Source organism: Triticum aestivum, chromosome 5D (assembly GCF_018294505.1).
Source record: "Triticum aestivum cultivar Chinese Spring chromosome 5D, IWGSC CS RefSeq v2.1, whole genome shotgun sequence".
Lineage (NCBI taxonomy): Eukaryota > Viridiplantae > Streptophyta > Magnoliopsida > Poales > Poaceae > Triticum > Triticum aestivum.
The window spans coordinates 548855842-548869971 of NC_057808.1; the positions used below are offsets into that span (position 1 = coordinate 548855842).

Sequence of the window (14130 nt, forward strand, 5' to 3'; positions counted from 1 at the left end):
TTTAGTTTTTCTTTTCTCAGAAACAAATGCATCACTACTTATTTATTCTATCTCCTTTATTTGATTATCACAACACACTGCTTTTTAGTGTATTTAATTTTCATGCATGTGAACGATTTATTACAGTCCAACAAGATGCATATACCCCCTGAAAAATAAAAATAAATGCAGGTACATAACCATTGTGTTTAGGGTGCCTCCACCTATATATTTCGTGTGGTCACATGTGACATGTTATGGCATTTTTGTATCAGTTATCATATCTTACCATTTGATGTTGTGGAGTTTGCACCCAGGAGATCAGTTATCATATCTTACCATTTGATGTTGCGGAGTTTTCATGTAAAGCAAAAACGTTGGGGTTGGGACAAGCACTTAAGTGAAACAGGATATTTGAGCAGGCAGAATTTATCAACTTACCATTTCTGCAGACAGAGCGCTGTCAGACTTTGATGCCCTGCGAGCAGAAAACACAGGAGGTCAATCCAGCTAGATTTTTTACCTCCAGCGAATCGACGATCTCTGAGAACGGCATAGCAGTTTCGTGGCGCCTAGGGCTCCCCGAGGTCTCATTTTTATGTTGGGCTGCAACAAACAAGGCCCATATCTGCTGGACGCTGTCGAAAGGATCCCCAGATCACCTAGGATGAAGAGTGTGCCCTCAAAAAAAAAAAACCTAGGATGAAGAGTGGAGACCTGAGATTGTTTTGTAATACTACATTAGCAGAGGTTTCAGGCGGACGTTAACATGGTACGCGAATCTTGGCCTGACATTTGAATCGTGATATGCACAAATTCACATGCTGATTGTATATTATGCTATATAAAACGCACAACGAAGTGATGCATTGCCCGTTTGCCAACATGTGTCTTTTCAGCAGTTCAGACTGTCTAGGTACAGCTGAAAGTGAGTGGCGTTTTGGATATGGGCTTCTATGGATGTCAGGTGTATCTGTGTAAAATTTCAGGATAAAATAAGTTGAAATACGACCTGTACAAAAAAGACAAGTTCATGGCCTGCGAGGATGAATATTATCATATGTTAAGTATTTCGTCCTGAAAATGTACAAGTGTGTGCATTATGCCTTCATATATATCTGTATTTTTTCAGAATTTTTTGAAATGCAAAATATGAGTTTTCATGACTTTTTTATTTTGCTTTTGGAGGCCTCCATGGAGCTCAGGCTCCAAAAGCAATTTCGGCAGCTGAAAAGACTTCTTCCCCTAACTAAATAAATGTGGAATATAAGGAACTCACTAGAATATTTATCCACTCCCTGGTTGCATCAAGACAACCATAGGTCTCAAGCTCCTGGTAGTATTTTATGAAACCACTATATATTACGGCCAGAGCATTTTCATACAAAGAAAGGGTAACATAGAACATCCAACAAAAGTGCAGTAAGATAGAGCACTACTAAGTTTCAACTCGATCAATCAGATAACATCATATCAATGAGTCCAGAACAATTCATTGCAAATTAATCAGGTTTTAACTCAACTTTGGGGAAATCAGTTGGCCCTATCCTATCCGCGAGTTGAACTGGCCTTGGGTGACATCCACCATCCAAGAGTCATACAAGGCACACCGAACCGATTGGCCTAGCACAAGAGGATCTGCAGGGCCGGTCAAATCATCATCAGCCACAATTAGGACAGAGTTAATTTCTCTGAAGAAATAAAAATTCCCTATTTTGTTGTTTTCATTTGTTATTTGCCTAGGAACCAATTAATAGAGGGTGACCTGGGCGAGGGGAATGACTTGTGGGCCTCTGACTAGAAATCGGAGATGAGCTAGGGGCCGGACTTGAAGTCGAATGAGTGGGCGGCGCTGCAGGGATGGTCGTGGTTCTCGAGCACCAACACGTTCTGGCCGTACCTCGCGAGGAGTCCCGCGCAGCAGAGCCCTTCGAGCCCACTCCTGATCACCACCATGTCCCCCACCGGCCTCTCCACCACCTTTGACTAAACGAAACGGCCAAGATCAACAACATGCAGTGCTCGCTTACTTGCTTGACACGATCTCAGACTCTCACACGCTCTGAGCGGCGGTGAAGGAAGAGTTCGTGTGAATGGTGAGGCGAATGACGTTACGTGCCCGAGTGGAGAGTGCCTGGCGGGGATGGCCACCGCCTGACAGTTGGCCCTGGAGCGTGTGACAGTCTGAGAGACAGCGCGCCGACGCACGGCACTGGAGCGGAGGCGGTGGCGGCTACAGGTAGTTGGTCCGTTGGTGGTGGAGTGGTGGTGGTGGTTCTGCTGCTAGTTGGCTTGCTTCAAGCTTGGACTTATTGCCACTCTACCGCTACAAATGAACAATCTTTTTTATAAAAAAGAACCAAGCTGTTCACAAGAAGGTAAAACAAACAGAGATGGATTTTATTTTTAAAAGAAGTTAGTTAACTAGATGGCGCAATATAAAAGAAATGGGCTTACGTCAGAGTTGGCAGCAAAGTTTTAAATAGCGGGCTAAGCCCGTTAGCGACGGACCACTTCTAGCACCATCAGCGCAACGAGGAGCATCGCCGGGAAGCCTAGTCAGGAGTCTATCTATGCTCCTAATCTATTGTAAGATCATACATCATTGGACGGGAATTCTGGACAGGTCGTCATTTCTTTGGCCATCATCCTCCCACGTATCATTTCTTCTGATGCCTTTCATTCTCAGAGCTCTTCGTCAAGTCCTACACAGGGAACCACTCTTAAGGATTAAAATGAATATATCATTGACACACTATTGTAACTAATCGTCTGTCTTTTGTGATGTATAAGCATATTCATGCTAAGGTGTAAGCGTGGAGTGTAGACTACAAAATTCACGAGCTAATAACAAGTGAAGGGTTTATATAGGTGACTGGATGTTGCTATGAGTGGAAAATTGGGTGAAGAAGTAATGTAGGCCATGTACCGTGAGTAGCAGACATGAGTAGGTAAGTACTTACGGCATTTCTAACCGATCCCCTAAAAATAGTGGAGTATCCGGTGGAGTAAACCGTTAGGTTTTGGCCGGACCTAGCCGAACCCCTATATTTAAGGGAGTAATTTATTGTTTTTTCTAAACTTTGCAATTCTAGTCTAAATTGCAATTACATATTAGAACACATGTAGAAACTAAACATAAATTTGAATGTTCAAGAAAATCATGAATATAGTTTACAAACCGAATTATTCAACTTTAAACACGCTGAATGGTTCGGATGTAGCAAATAGCATGTGATAGACCAACTAGGACTCACTAAGACGTTGTCAGTGATGCTCAACAAGATCTTGTTGGAGCTGAGCATGAGCATGACGGTTCTCGATCTTGCGATCCTCCTCAAGGAATGCCAAGATCATGTTCATATCATACTCTGGCTCAACCGGAGACCCGTTGGTGATGTACCTAAAGTTCTCAAGCATATCCCTCTCGTCTTCAATGATCATTTTATGTGATATGATGCATCAATTCTTGATCCGCCATAGAACCTTGGAGCTCCAGTACTCGGCAGGGCCACGAATAACTGGGAAGCACTCCTGAAGCACACTGAAGGCTCTCTCAACATCTTTCCTAGCAGCTTATTGACATTTGTTAAAGTGAATGTTTTTTGTTACCTTTTGGATGCGGTATCATTTTAACCAAGGTGGCCCATGGTGGATAGATGCCATCCGCAAGGTGGTAACCCAATGAGTAATTGTGCATGTTGACTTAGTAGCTGCAAGAAGAACTTCACCGTTAATAAGCCTAAAAACAGTGGTGATATCGACAGCACATTCAAGTCATTGTGAGAGCCACACAAACCAAAGAATGAATGCCATATCCAAAGTTCATTCGATGCAATTGCCTCAAGAATGATCGTTGGATCACTTCAATGGCCTTTGTACTGAACCTTCCACCCTACTACAGGACAATTCTTCCATGTCTAGTGCATACAATCAAGTGATTCAAGCATCCCTGGCCACCCTCTTGCTTCACTCTCGGTCATGAGCCTCTGGGTGTCTTCCTCGGTTGGTGCTCTCAAGTACTCCAGGCCAAAGACACCGATCATTGCTTTTGTGAACCTTCAAACAACGTCCAAGATTGTGTCTTCACCAATGCGGACATAATAATCGATTGCATAGGCCGAACACCCATATGCCAAGATTTGAACAGCGGCAATGCACTTCAGCAGAGGACTTACACTTGTCTCTTCATATGCATTTCTCCAGAGCTTGAACCAATCATGATATCTCTCAACGGCTTTTGTAATGGTCAAGAAAAGACTTGTGTGCATCCGAAAGTGCCGGCGAAAGTACTTCTTCAGATAGGTTGGCTTTGGGTCATAGTAGTATCGCATGATCTTGGCATGACCCTCCGCTCTGTCACGACTGATGTGTATGCGGCCAAACTGCGATCCTCTCCTAGGCCGCCGAACATCATCATTGATAATCATGCCTAAAATGGTGTCAAAGTCATCATCGTCTTCTTCCTCTTCCGATGACGAGGAGTCCTCCAAGACCATCTCCCTCAACCTCTTCATCTACAATCCAAAGAGTTAGGTTCAATCCAAAAGTCTCGGTTCAAAGAGAAACGAACAAAAATACTCAACTAGGCAATTCGATGAACACTTGCAGTGCAGTGGTGGTGCACTGGCTGGCCGCTATCGTTTAGACTGAACCGGCGGCGACGACGCGAGGGAATAACCTACAGCGGTGTTGCAGCAAGGTGCGATGCGGCGGCCAACAAAAAGAAACCACCGAGCAATCCGACAAATCAACAATGGCAACGACGGCGACGTTTCACCTTGATTCCGGTGACGTCAACGGGGGCTGAATGGGCTCAATGATGGGAAAAAGGACGGCAATGGGCAAGGGAGGCAACAAGGTAGTGGCGCGGCCGACGGAGGGTCGCCGAAAGGCGCACCAGCAAAGATAGAGGCGCAGGGGTGACGCGGGGGAGAGGCGCAACTTTTTACTCAGTCGCTGAGCGGTGGAGTATATTTAGGGAGAAAATTAGGGCCCAAGCAAAAAATTTACTCCCTTACGGCGGATAAGGGATCGGCTAGGTGCATGTTAGAGGAGTAAAAATTATAAGGGATCGGTTAGAAATGCCCTTATTGTGTAGGTCAGTGATATGAAATTGGTTTGTTCACGCATCAATTACAGTATGTTGCGCTTACGCTTGTAGGTAAGCAAAGGTTACTTCTTTTATCTAAACTTTGTGAAAAAGCCTATGTTTTGTTCATAAAATGATGATAGATGCTCGTCCAATTGGTATGGATGAAGAAAAACCGTCAGGAGTTAAACACTTGGTGGCCACAAGACATCTCAAGAAGATAAATCATTATTGCGATAAATGTTTTAGTGAATTATATGTGAGAAAACGCTTTCCTACAGGCATGAACACACATCTTTTCCTGGCACAAACGTGTACTGTTTGAACGGCAAAGAGTATACTCAGGTGACAAGGGGTCGGACATCACCCTATAGGTCACGGCCGTGCTGACTTGGAGCTGCATTGGAGAGGCGGCAGGAGCTACGAGCTCATCAGTGGGTGTTGCGAGAGGCTATTTCCGCGTGCTACGACTAATGACCTGCAATGCTGCAACCAAGGCATTGTGATGTTGGTGTGTGCTGATGTTGCAACCCGCATGGTGGAATTGTGATGCTGCATAGGCCAACGTGGGAGTTGTGAAGCTTATGCCGGGCAACGAGGGCAGTGGGCCAGTGTGCTACGAGATCGTGGCGGCGGCGATCTGGTGTTGCAAGCAGCAACCTCGTCCAGCTACAATGGGTGGCGACCAGTGTTGCGAGGAGGATGGTGACTGTGAAGCGCATATAGGAGGCATGCAAGAACCCTCCCCCCCCCCTTGCTATGAGGGTGTACGTAGCAAACGATGGACAAAAGGGATGCGCCGAGTCAACGAGCTGATCATGGACGTACATGCATGCGTGATCGAATAACTCGCGAGGGGACCGATCAATGCCTCAATGCTTTCAAACAAGGTAGTAATGAATCATCTATAGTAAAATGACGTTCTACGTATTTGAAGCTCTATTTTTTTTCTAGAAAAAACATGTTCAAATCTCTGAAAGGATCTGATGGTTTGCTTCCCTGGACTGAGCGTGATGACAATAGGCTTTCTGCCTACCCCAGGCCCGCGTGGAGCTTATCGTGGCACAACCCACAACATCTGTCATTCCCTATTACCGTCGGCCATGGCTTCCCAGCCGCTACTTCTGCCCCAAGACAGGGCCTAGACACAATGAAAACTCACCTATGATGATAATCCAAAGTCATCGCATGGGCTCTGCGTCGGTCACAACTAGAAATGGGTGCGCATGAGAGTGGTTGTCTTCTCGTTGCGCACATCACTAAACCATGGCTGAGATTAGCATGCATTAAAAAATTCCTTCAAATGTGTAACAAGGTGTTTCTTTTTTTAAAGGAGCTAGTGCATTCCATTGCACAATAGGGCAAGACAAATCACCAGCAACAACATATTTTACAAAGTATGGAACCTGGCCAAAACAGATCTCACACAAAACGAGCTCCTAGTTTAACACCATACGCATCTATAATGTGTGCGACTCCATTAGAAGACCGTGGATAAGATGCCACACATACATCTATAAACCCCACATGTAGTTGTATGTTTCTTTGAAAATAGCCCCTAATGCTGAAAGATTGTTGTGTTATTCAGTTACACAGAATCTGTTTCTATCATCACTTAGTCACAACCTAGCTCAGTGGTTGTCTTTATGCCATAAAGTATTGCAAAAGCTTCCAAGTGAAGTTCACACGAGACATGCTTCAAATTACCTGCAAGAGCAGACATTGCACACCACACACATCTCTAATAACGAAGCCCCACCCTCCAATATTTTTTTGGAAGTTGCTACGGCGGGCAAAAGCCGGACTAAACCATGTTCATTTTCATAAACCAGAATAAGATACAACACAACGACTACAAGATGTAGCACACGACACCCACAAGAAGGAACAAGGAAACAAAGAGAACCAAAATGAACTATGCCTAGAGGTACAAGCCTTGAACCTGGCATCGAACAGAACTGGAACAAACCAAGAAGAGAAGGGAGGAGTCTTGTTGGATCAATCGAACGAATACCAGACGTCGAGATGATGGAGAGGAAAAAGTCCACGGCCCGCCCAGCGATCACTCTTCAACTTGAAGACCTAGGAGAGTCGCAACGTCATCAAAGGGCATCCCATCACCAAGGTAACATCGCGAGAAATGGACATGACTGACTCCACCGAAGGGCAATGTTCCGCCGAGACGAGCATTGCACCTCCTCTTGGTGTCACATTGACCACCCTCACCAAATGAGCAAACTTGGGCATTATGCAAAGCAACGAGAACCTGCAACATCATCGAACGACGACGATGAACATCGAGACCTCACCGCCACGCGCCATGAACATCCCTGAGAGGAGGCCAACCATATCTCGAGAGGGAGCCAAAGCTTAGCCTGTCCCAAATCAGTGAAGCACTTCCACCAACACCACCTACAGAGCACATGCCCCTACTGGCCACCCATGAAACCAACCTCCCTCTTCAAACAGCCGCATTGTGACAGCCCTCCACAAGAACTCCACAAATGACGTCTCAAAGGAGAAAGTAATGGAAACCAACACCATCATTCGATACGGCAACGCCCGATCTATGGTTTTTACCCGGAATCTCAAGACATGAGCTGTGGGGTTGCAACAGGCTCCTCGATGGCACCCCCAAGGAGGGAAGCGACGTCCACAAAACACGTTGCCGCCAACAACGACAAGGCCTCTGCCAGATTTTCACCCAGATCTGTGCAACCCACCCCACCAGCTCCCAATGCAACCGGATCCACCAAGAGAATGCCAGAGCAGTCCGATTCACACATCCGCAGAAAGTCTGGGAGGACAAAACCAAACCATGTCGTACGCGCTGCATGGGAACACATGCATCTCACAGAACTCGCTGAAGAGAAGAGCACCACCCACCAGAGCCGTACGTGAGCACATCCTTGCCGCCACTTCACTTGCCCACCGGGGCCATATCTAGCCTACTCAGACCCCGGGACGATGCCCTGTTGATGCCCGCTCTCCAATCCACCAGCTCGCGCCCTCAATCGTAGGGAAACCACGCAGACTGTGACCACTGCCTACCTTCGCGAGATCCATTGTGTAAAAATGAGAAAAGCATACAAAACATGTGGCACCTTTAGTGCTACATACAAACAACTTCATTGCACTATGTGTATCAAGGAATTTTGCTAATATGATCCCAACTTGCTTATCGTGGCTGCTGAGCTGCTTACTATTGATGCTTAGTTGCCTACATTATATGAAATTTCCCTACCATCGATGCCCATTTGCCTGCTATTGGTAGTCAGTTGCCTACTGTTGCTACTTAGTTTCCTAAGTTTGCATATTATCTAGCTACAATATTATGAAGTTTCTTATCATTATTTTTCTAAGTTGCCTACAAAACACTATGAAGTTGCCTATCGGTGATGCTAAGTTGCCTGCCCTTTACAATTTCATTTGCCTATAGTACATTAAAAAGTTGCCCATCAGTGTTGCTAAGTTGTCTATCTATGAAGTAAGTTGCTTACCATACCAGAAAAGTATTGGATGCAACTTTGAATTATGTTAGGCTATTCACTCATGGCAAGAAACTTAGGGTAGTATTAGGGATTAGTACAAATAGGGTGTGGTCTCACATATAGATAATGTACCACATGCGGGAAATTTAGATGGAAATGCATAAATAAGCATGCATTTAATTTGCATTTTCATTAAAAGTTTTACCTTTTGAACCGAGCATTGAAATCAAATTTCCTGTTCATTCCTAAGTTCCTTGGGATGATCTCTTCAAAACTAGACTCCATATGAGTATGTTTGACTAAAATTTTCATGAGAAATTGGAGGGCCACATAGGCAACTTTAGTGCTACAGAGAAACAACTTATTATTAGTTTGCCTAGTATGATTGTCTATCAGCAGGGAGTCCTTATAAGTTGGGTTACCATAACTACAAAGTTGAGTAGCTTAAGTTCTAAGTTGCTAATATAACTAGCAAGTATAGAACTTAGTTTTCTGAGGTAGACAAATTAGGAATCATGTTATGCAAATTACGCACTACACTGGGCAACTTTCATAGTATGTTAGGCAACTAAACTATTACAACTTAGTTTCCAATACATGTAACTTAGCAATCATGGTAAACCAACTTATAAACTACTACAAGAAACACATATGCATCTTACCTGTGATGCCTACTATGCCTAGTGTACTACTCCCTCCGTCCTAAAATAAGTGACTCAACTTTGTACTAACTTTGTGTGTATAAAAGTTAGTACAAAGTTGAGTCACTTATTTTAGGACGGAGGGAGTACTATTTACTTACTTGCCGGTGATTCTCAGTTGCCTACTCTACTATGAAAGTTGTCTATCATAATTTCTAATTTGCACATCAAAACCTATTGCAGCACAAATTAGGATATTATTACAATACTCTTCGTTTATAGTAAGCAACTGAGGACAATGTTAGCCAACTCGAGAGTCATAGTGTGATTACTTGATAGTCAAAGTAGTCAACTTAGGAGGGCCTTGGGCTACTTGACGGTTATGGTAAGAGAACAAATAGGAAGTCTGCAGACGTGGCACTAAAAGCCGCCCCATATAGTACCGAAGTTGCTTGAGAAAAAAGTTTGTTGAAACCTACCCACATGGGATCTGTTTTGAAGAACTCCTCACAAGAAACCTAATGATGGAAACGGATTACAATTTCGACATTCCGTTCAAAAGTTATAGCTTTTCAAAGTTTTACAAAATGAAATTTAATGCATATAAGAGATCTTGATTTACACAGTATGACACATGTTGTGAACGACTTGCATTAAATGTACTTGCTTCACATCCCCTTTTGCCCACGGGTGGGGCCAAATTACCATGCATTTTTTTTCCGCATCACGTGGTTGATGGCTGTAGTGCCTGCGCTCGGCTTTGCCAAAAGGTGCAGCTGCACTTTTAAGTATCTGGAAATAATAAACATAGCACAACACTGTTCAACAACAAAAAATAAAATAAACGTGCTTGATGTGCTCTATATGCGTAAGCCTGCACACAAGTTCCTAGGCTTAACATTGCCAAATTTACTAGACATAGAAATAGCAATTTCTTGCACGACTTAAATACCAAATCCTTTATTATGTACCTAAAGTATATTAATGATTCAAAATTAAGTAAATACGATGGAAGCTTGAAAGTCATATGTGGATTGTAGGAGCAACAACTAGAAAACAATACAGAAATCTATTTCATGAATTCAATGACCCACGCATTGCCGTAGATGTGAGTGGTCTTCACATTGGTGAACCCTGCACCCCTTGCAAGCTCCTCGAACTCCCTCTGTTGCCTCTCCTTGCCACCTGGGGTGTGCATGAGCATGATCATGTCATCTAAGAACATCAGCTGCCCCCTGGATGTTGAGTCTGGTTTCACCGGCAGGATGCCTTCCACGACGATGACCTTGCCGTGAGCAGGGAGTGCGTCAAAGCAATTCCTTAGTAGAGTCGTGCAATGCTTGTCGGTCCAGTCATGAAGGATCCACTTTAGGAGGATGGCATCGCCGGATGGCACCTTCTCGAACATGTCACCCCCGACATGCTCCACACCAGGGAAGGACGGTGCATCAGAGATAACGTGGGGCAAGTCAAAGTTGACCCCCTTGATATGCGGGTACTTGGAGGTGATGGTGTGGATGGTTGCACCCACACCACCGGCGACATCAACGAGGGTGCCCACGCTGTCAAAGCCCCTGTAGAACTCAAGGAGCTTCTTGGTGATGATGGTTGAATGGTTCTTCATGGCCTCATTGAACATGCGGTTAACGTGCATGTTCGTGCTGTTGTACTCGAACAACGTCATGCCGTATGCTCTTTGGAACGGGAGGCCACCATCAAGGACTGCGTCCTTCAAATGATACCTGCAAATTAGTTACCAACTTGCAGTTCAGTTTACAAGTAATAGTGGAGTAATGGTGGCATGCAGTTATCAAGTTCCAACTTTACAAGCAAATTCATCAAGAAAAACATTTTTTCAGTATGCTACTAGTTAGTACCTAGACCTTGGTCAAAGTTTCAAGTTTTGCATCGACTAATTGGAAGTTGGTGGATAAATCTATAATTGGAGAGATATTGTTGGCGCGGGATCACAAGCCAGACTAAACTGTCAGAACTAAAGTCGGAAGTCAGAATTGTCTGAGAAGATATATATATATAACATGCTGATTTAAGGAACTACTCCCTCTGTCCCATAATATAAGAACGTTTTTTACACTAGTATAGTGCCAAAAACGTTCTTATATTATGGGACGGAGGGAGTATCTATTATTATATTATTTAAACAAGATGTGAATAAGTCACCACTTATATAGAGTAAATAATCTGCTTCGTTAAAAATATTACAAGCCTCAATTATAAATGACAAGGGTTCAATTTGTTTAAGAAATTGGGAGCAACCAGGTTCCTATAGCTAGCTAAAAGGCAAGATAGTTGAGCAGTACGGTTGTCAAAAGAAAAGAAAAATAAAAAAAAGCCAGGAGAGCAGTCGAGTACCCAAGCTGAATCTACTATATCACTAAGCTCCCTAGGGGTGAAAGGCCTCACAATCAATTGAAGTGTCCAATTAAAATTATGTCACCCGATTTTGACCAAGTCAAGAATTTTTCAAAGCTCTCATTCAATTCTTTTATACTATATACTATTGGTCCTAATTTTTAAGTCCTCACAACTAATTGAGGTCTTCACGTTTTAGAACTTGGTCACCTGATTTTGACGGGGTGAATAATTTCTCAACGATCTCTTCCATTTAATTATTTTAATTCACCATACTCCCTAATTTTGAAACTCTTTTATTCTACTGAGATATTCAAATTTGAATTTGGTTTACAATTTTGGTCGGACCAACGATTTTTCAGATGAATCAACACCAACCGGCTAGAAAAAAAATCAACCCCGTGCACTCTCTTACCACCTAGACAAAAGAAATACCACCATGTGGTGATACTATAGCACCAGTATAGTACATGTAGCCACCGAAATAGAAATTTACCCACAAAAGTATGAGTTGATTAGCACATAACACAAAATCACACCATGAAAGGCCCACCAAATAACCGCATTATAATTAAACATAAAACACACTCCATCGTCTCCCCCATCCGCCAAACTAAATATTCCATCAGTTTCAAAATACAAGGGGTATTAGTTCTTTGGAAGTCAAATTTATTTAACTTTGACCAAGTTTAGAGCCAAAAATATCGACATCCACAATATCAAGCCAAAAAATTATGGAAGATCATTTCATGATGAATCTAATAACACCAATTTGATATTACCAATTTTGATATATTTCTTAATAAATTTGATCACACTTAAAGAGGTTGTACTTTTCGAAAAAGTAATACACCTTACATTTTAAAATAAAATGAGTAGTTTTGTTTTAAGAATCTCAACAACATCAACGGCGCAGCAAAGCACACCCAACCCTTCTAGTATATTTGTATGCACCAGCAGACATTTCAAATTAGCTACCATTAATTTTACCATAGTAAATATGGCAAATATGGCACGTGATACAATGGCCAAGTTTGACCATATTTGATGCCGCAAAGTTTGAGATTTTTTTTCCTATTTTTTTGAATTTACTGTTCATAGAGGGTAGAGAGAGAGAGAGAGAGAGAGAGAGAGAGAGAGAGGAACGAAGGAGGGTAAGATAATCTTTTGTCAATTTCGGGTTATATATATGGGCTTTCTTTCAAAAATTGGAATAAACCCTGGCCTCTGGATCATTGTGATGCATACCATCTTGTATATATATGCGTATCCTACCGTGTCAAAGCTAATTAATATGACCTTTTTTGAGAGATAACATTGTATGGAATGGAAACACCATATATTGACATCAACTGAAGTCAAGTATGAGAATTCACTGTTGAGTTTAACACTTAGTAAAATATTCCATTAAAATGTATTGGTAGAATGATAGACACCGAAAGGTGGGGAAGAGTGGAAGAGAAAAACAGTCCGAAAGCACGATAGTCTTGAGAAAATAACGACCAAACTCACCAGCCCTCCATATTGACCTTGTCCTGGATCATGAGGACTAGCGCAGCAATGGAGACACCGACCTCGTTGGGGGTGAGCCACTTACACACTGGCGCGGGGCCGTACCGGCGGGCGAAGAGGCCGTCCTCACCTTGGTCGACCTCACACAACACTACCTTGTATGATGCCAGCAGCCGCAGTATGCGGTCCACCATGGCCGGCGCGTCCGGATTGGTCGCCGTGGATGGCAGCCGGGCAATCACCTCCGAAGGCGACAGCATCTCCCCGCCTGCGCTCACCAGCACCTCGAGCATGCCCAGCTCGATGGCGCCCTTGAGCGTCATCGGTAGGATAGATCCACCGGCAAGTTGCATCGCGTACATGCACGCCTCCTCGTCGCCGGCAGCTGGGCCAGCGACCATTTCCGAGCCCATTAAATGTAGCTAACTGAGCTTCGCCCGCTACTGCTGCTGATGTTGCTTCTGGTAGGTTGTGGTTTTCTTAGCTAGTTTAGGAGTATGCTAAGGGTACATATAGGAATAGGAGCAATGCTGGTTGCTCAAGTTGGACCAGCGAATTATTTGTTATCAACAGTTCACCCAAATTGGATCCAGAACAACTGCCTGCCGTATGACAAATTAAGTATTACAGTACGTAGTTGTTGGAGATGGCGAGAGCAATATAGTAATTCTTTAGAACGGCCTTTTTGTAATGGCTTTTGTGAGTGTTTGTTAAGTAAATCTGTAGTCACCGGCTGCAAATAGTTGAACCAATGACTGACACGGTGTAAAACTAATCAAATATTTTTAATCAGCACTTCATCAAATATCGACCCGTGACTATGGTATAGACGTACTTCCTCCGTCCCAAAATAAGTGTCTCAATCTTAATACAACTTTGTATTAAAGTTAGTACTACCTTCATCCTGGTTTATAACTCCCCGTTGTATTTTATGTTAAAATTTTGACTATAGATTTAACTAACAAAATATTAACGCATGTCACCAAAAATTATATCGTTGAATTCGTATTTGAACATAGTTTCCAATTATATTAATTTTTAT

At 43.2% G+C, this 14130-nt stretch overlaps 1 protein-coding gene across 1 annotated transcript; it reads right to left on the bottom strand.

Moving 5' to 3' along the window:
• Positions 1–10272: 10272 nt before the first annotated feature.
• LOC123126145 (tricetin 3',4',5'-O-trimethyltransferase-like) lies at positions 10273–13541 on the bottom strand. Its single transcript, XM_044546538.1, has 2 exons — positions 13089–13541; positions 10273–10945 (listed from the first exon to the last, which is right to left on the bottom strand). The coding sequence occupies exons 1-2, from the start codon at positions 13499–13501 to the stop codon at positions 10273–10275; spliced, it is 1086 nt and encodes a 361-aa protein (XP_044402473.1). The 5' UTR covers positions 13502–13541.
• Between the last annotated feature and the right edge of the window lie 589 nt (positions 13542–14130).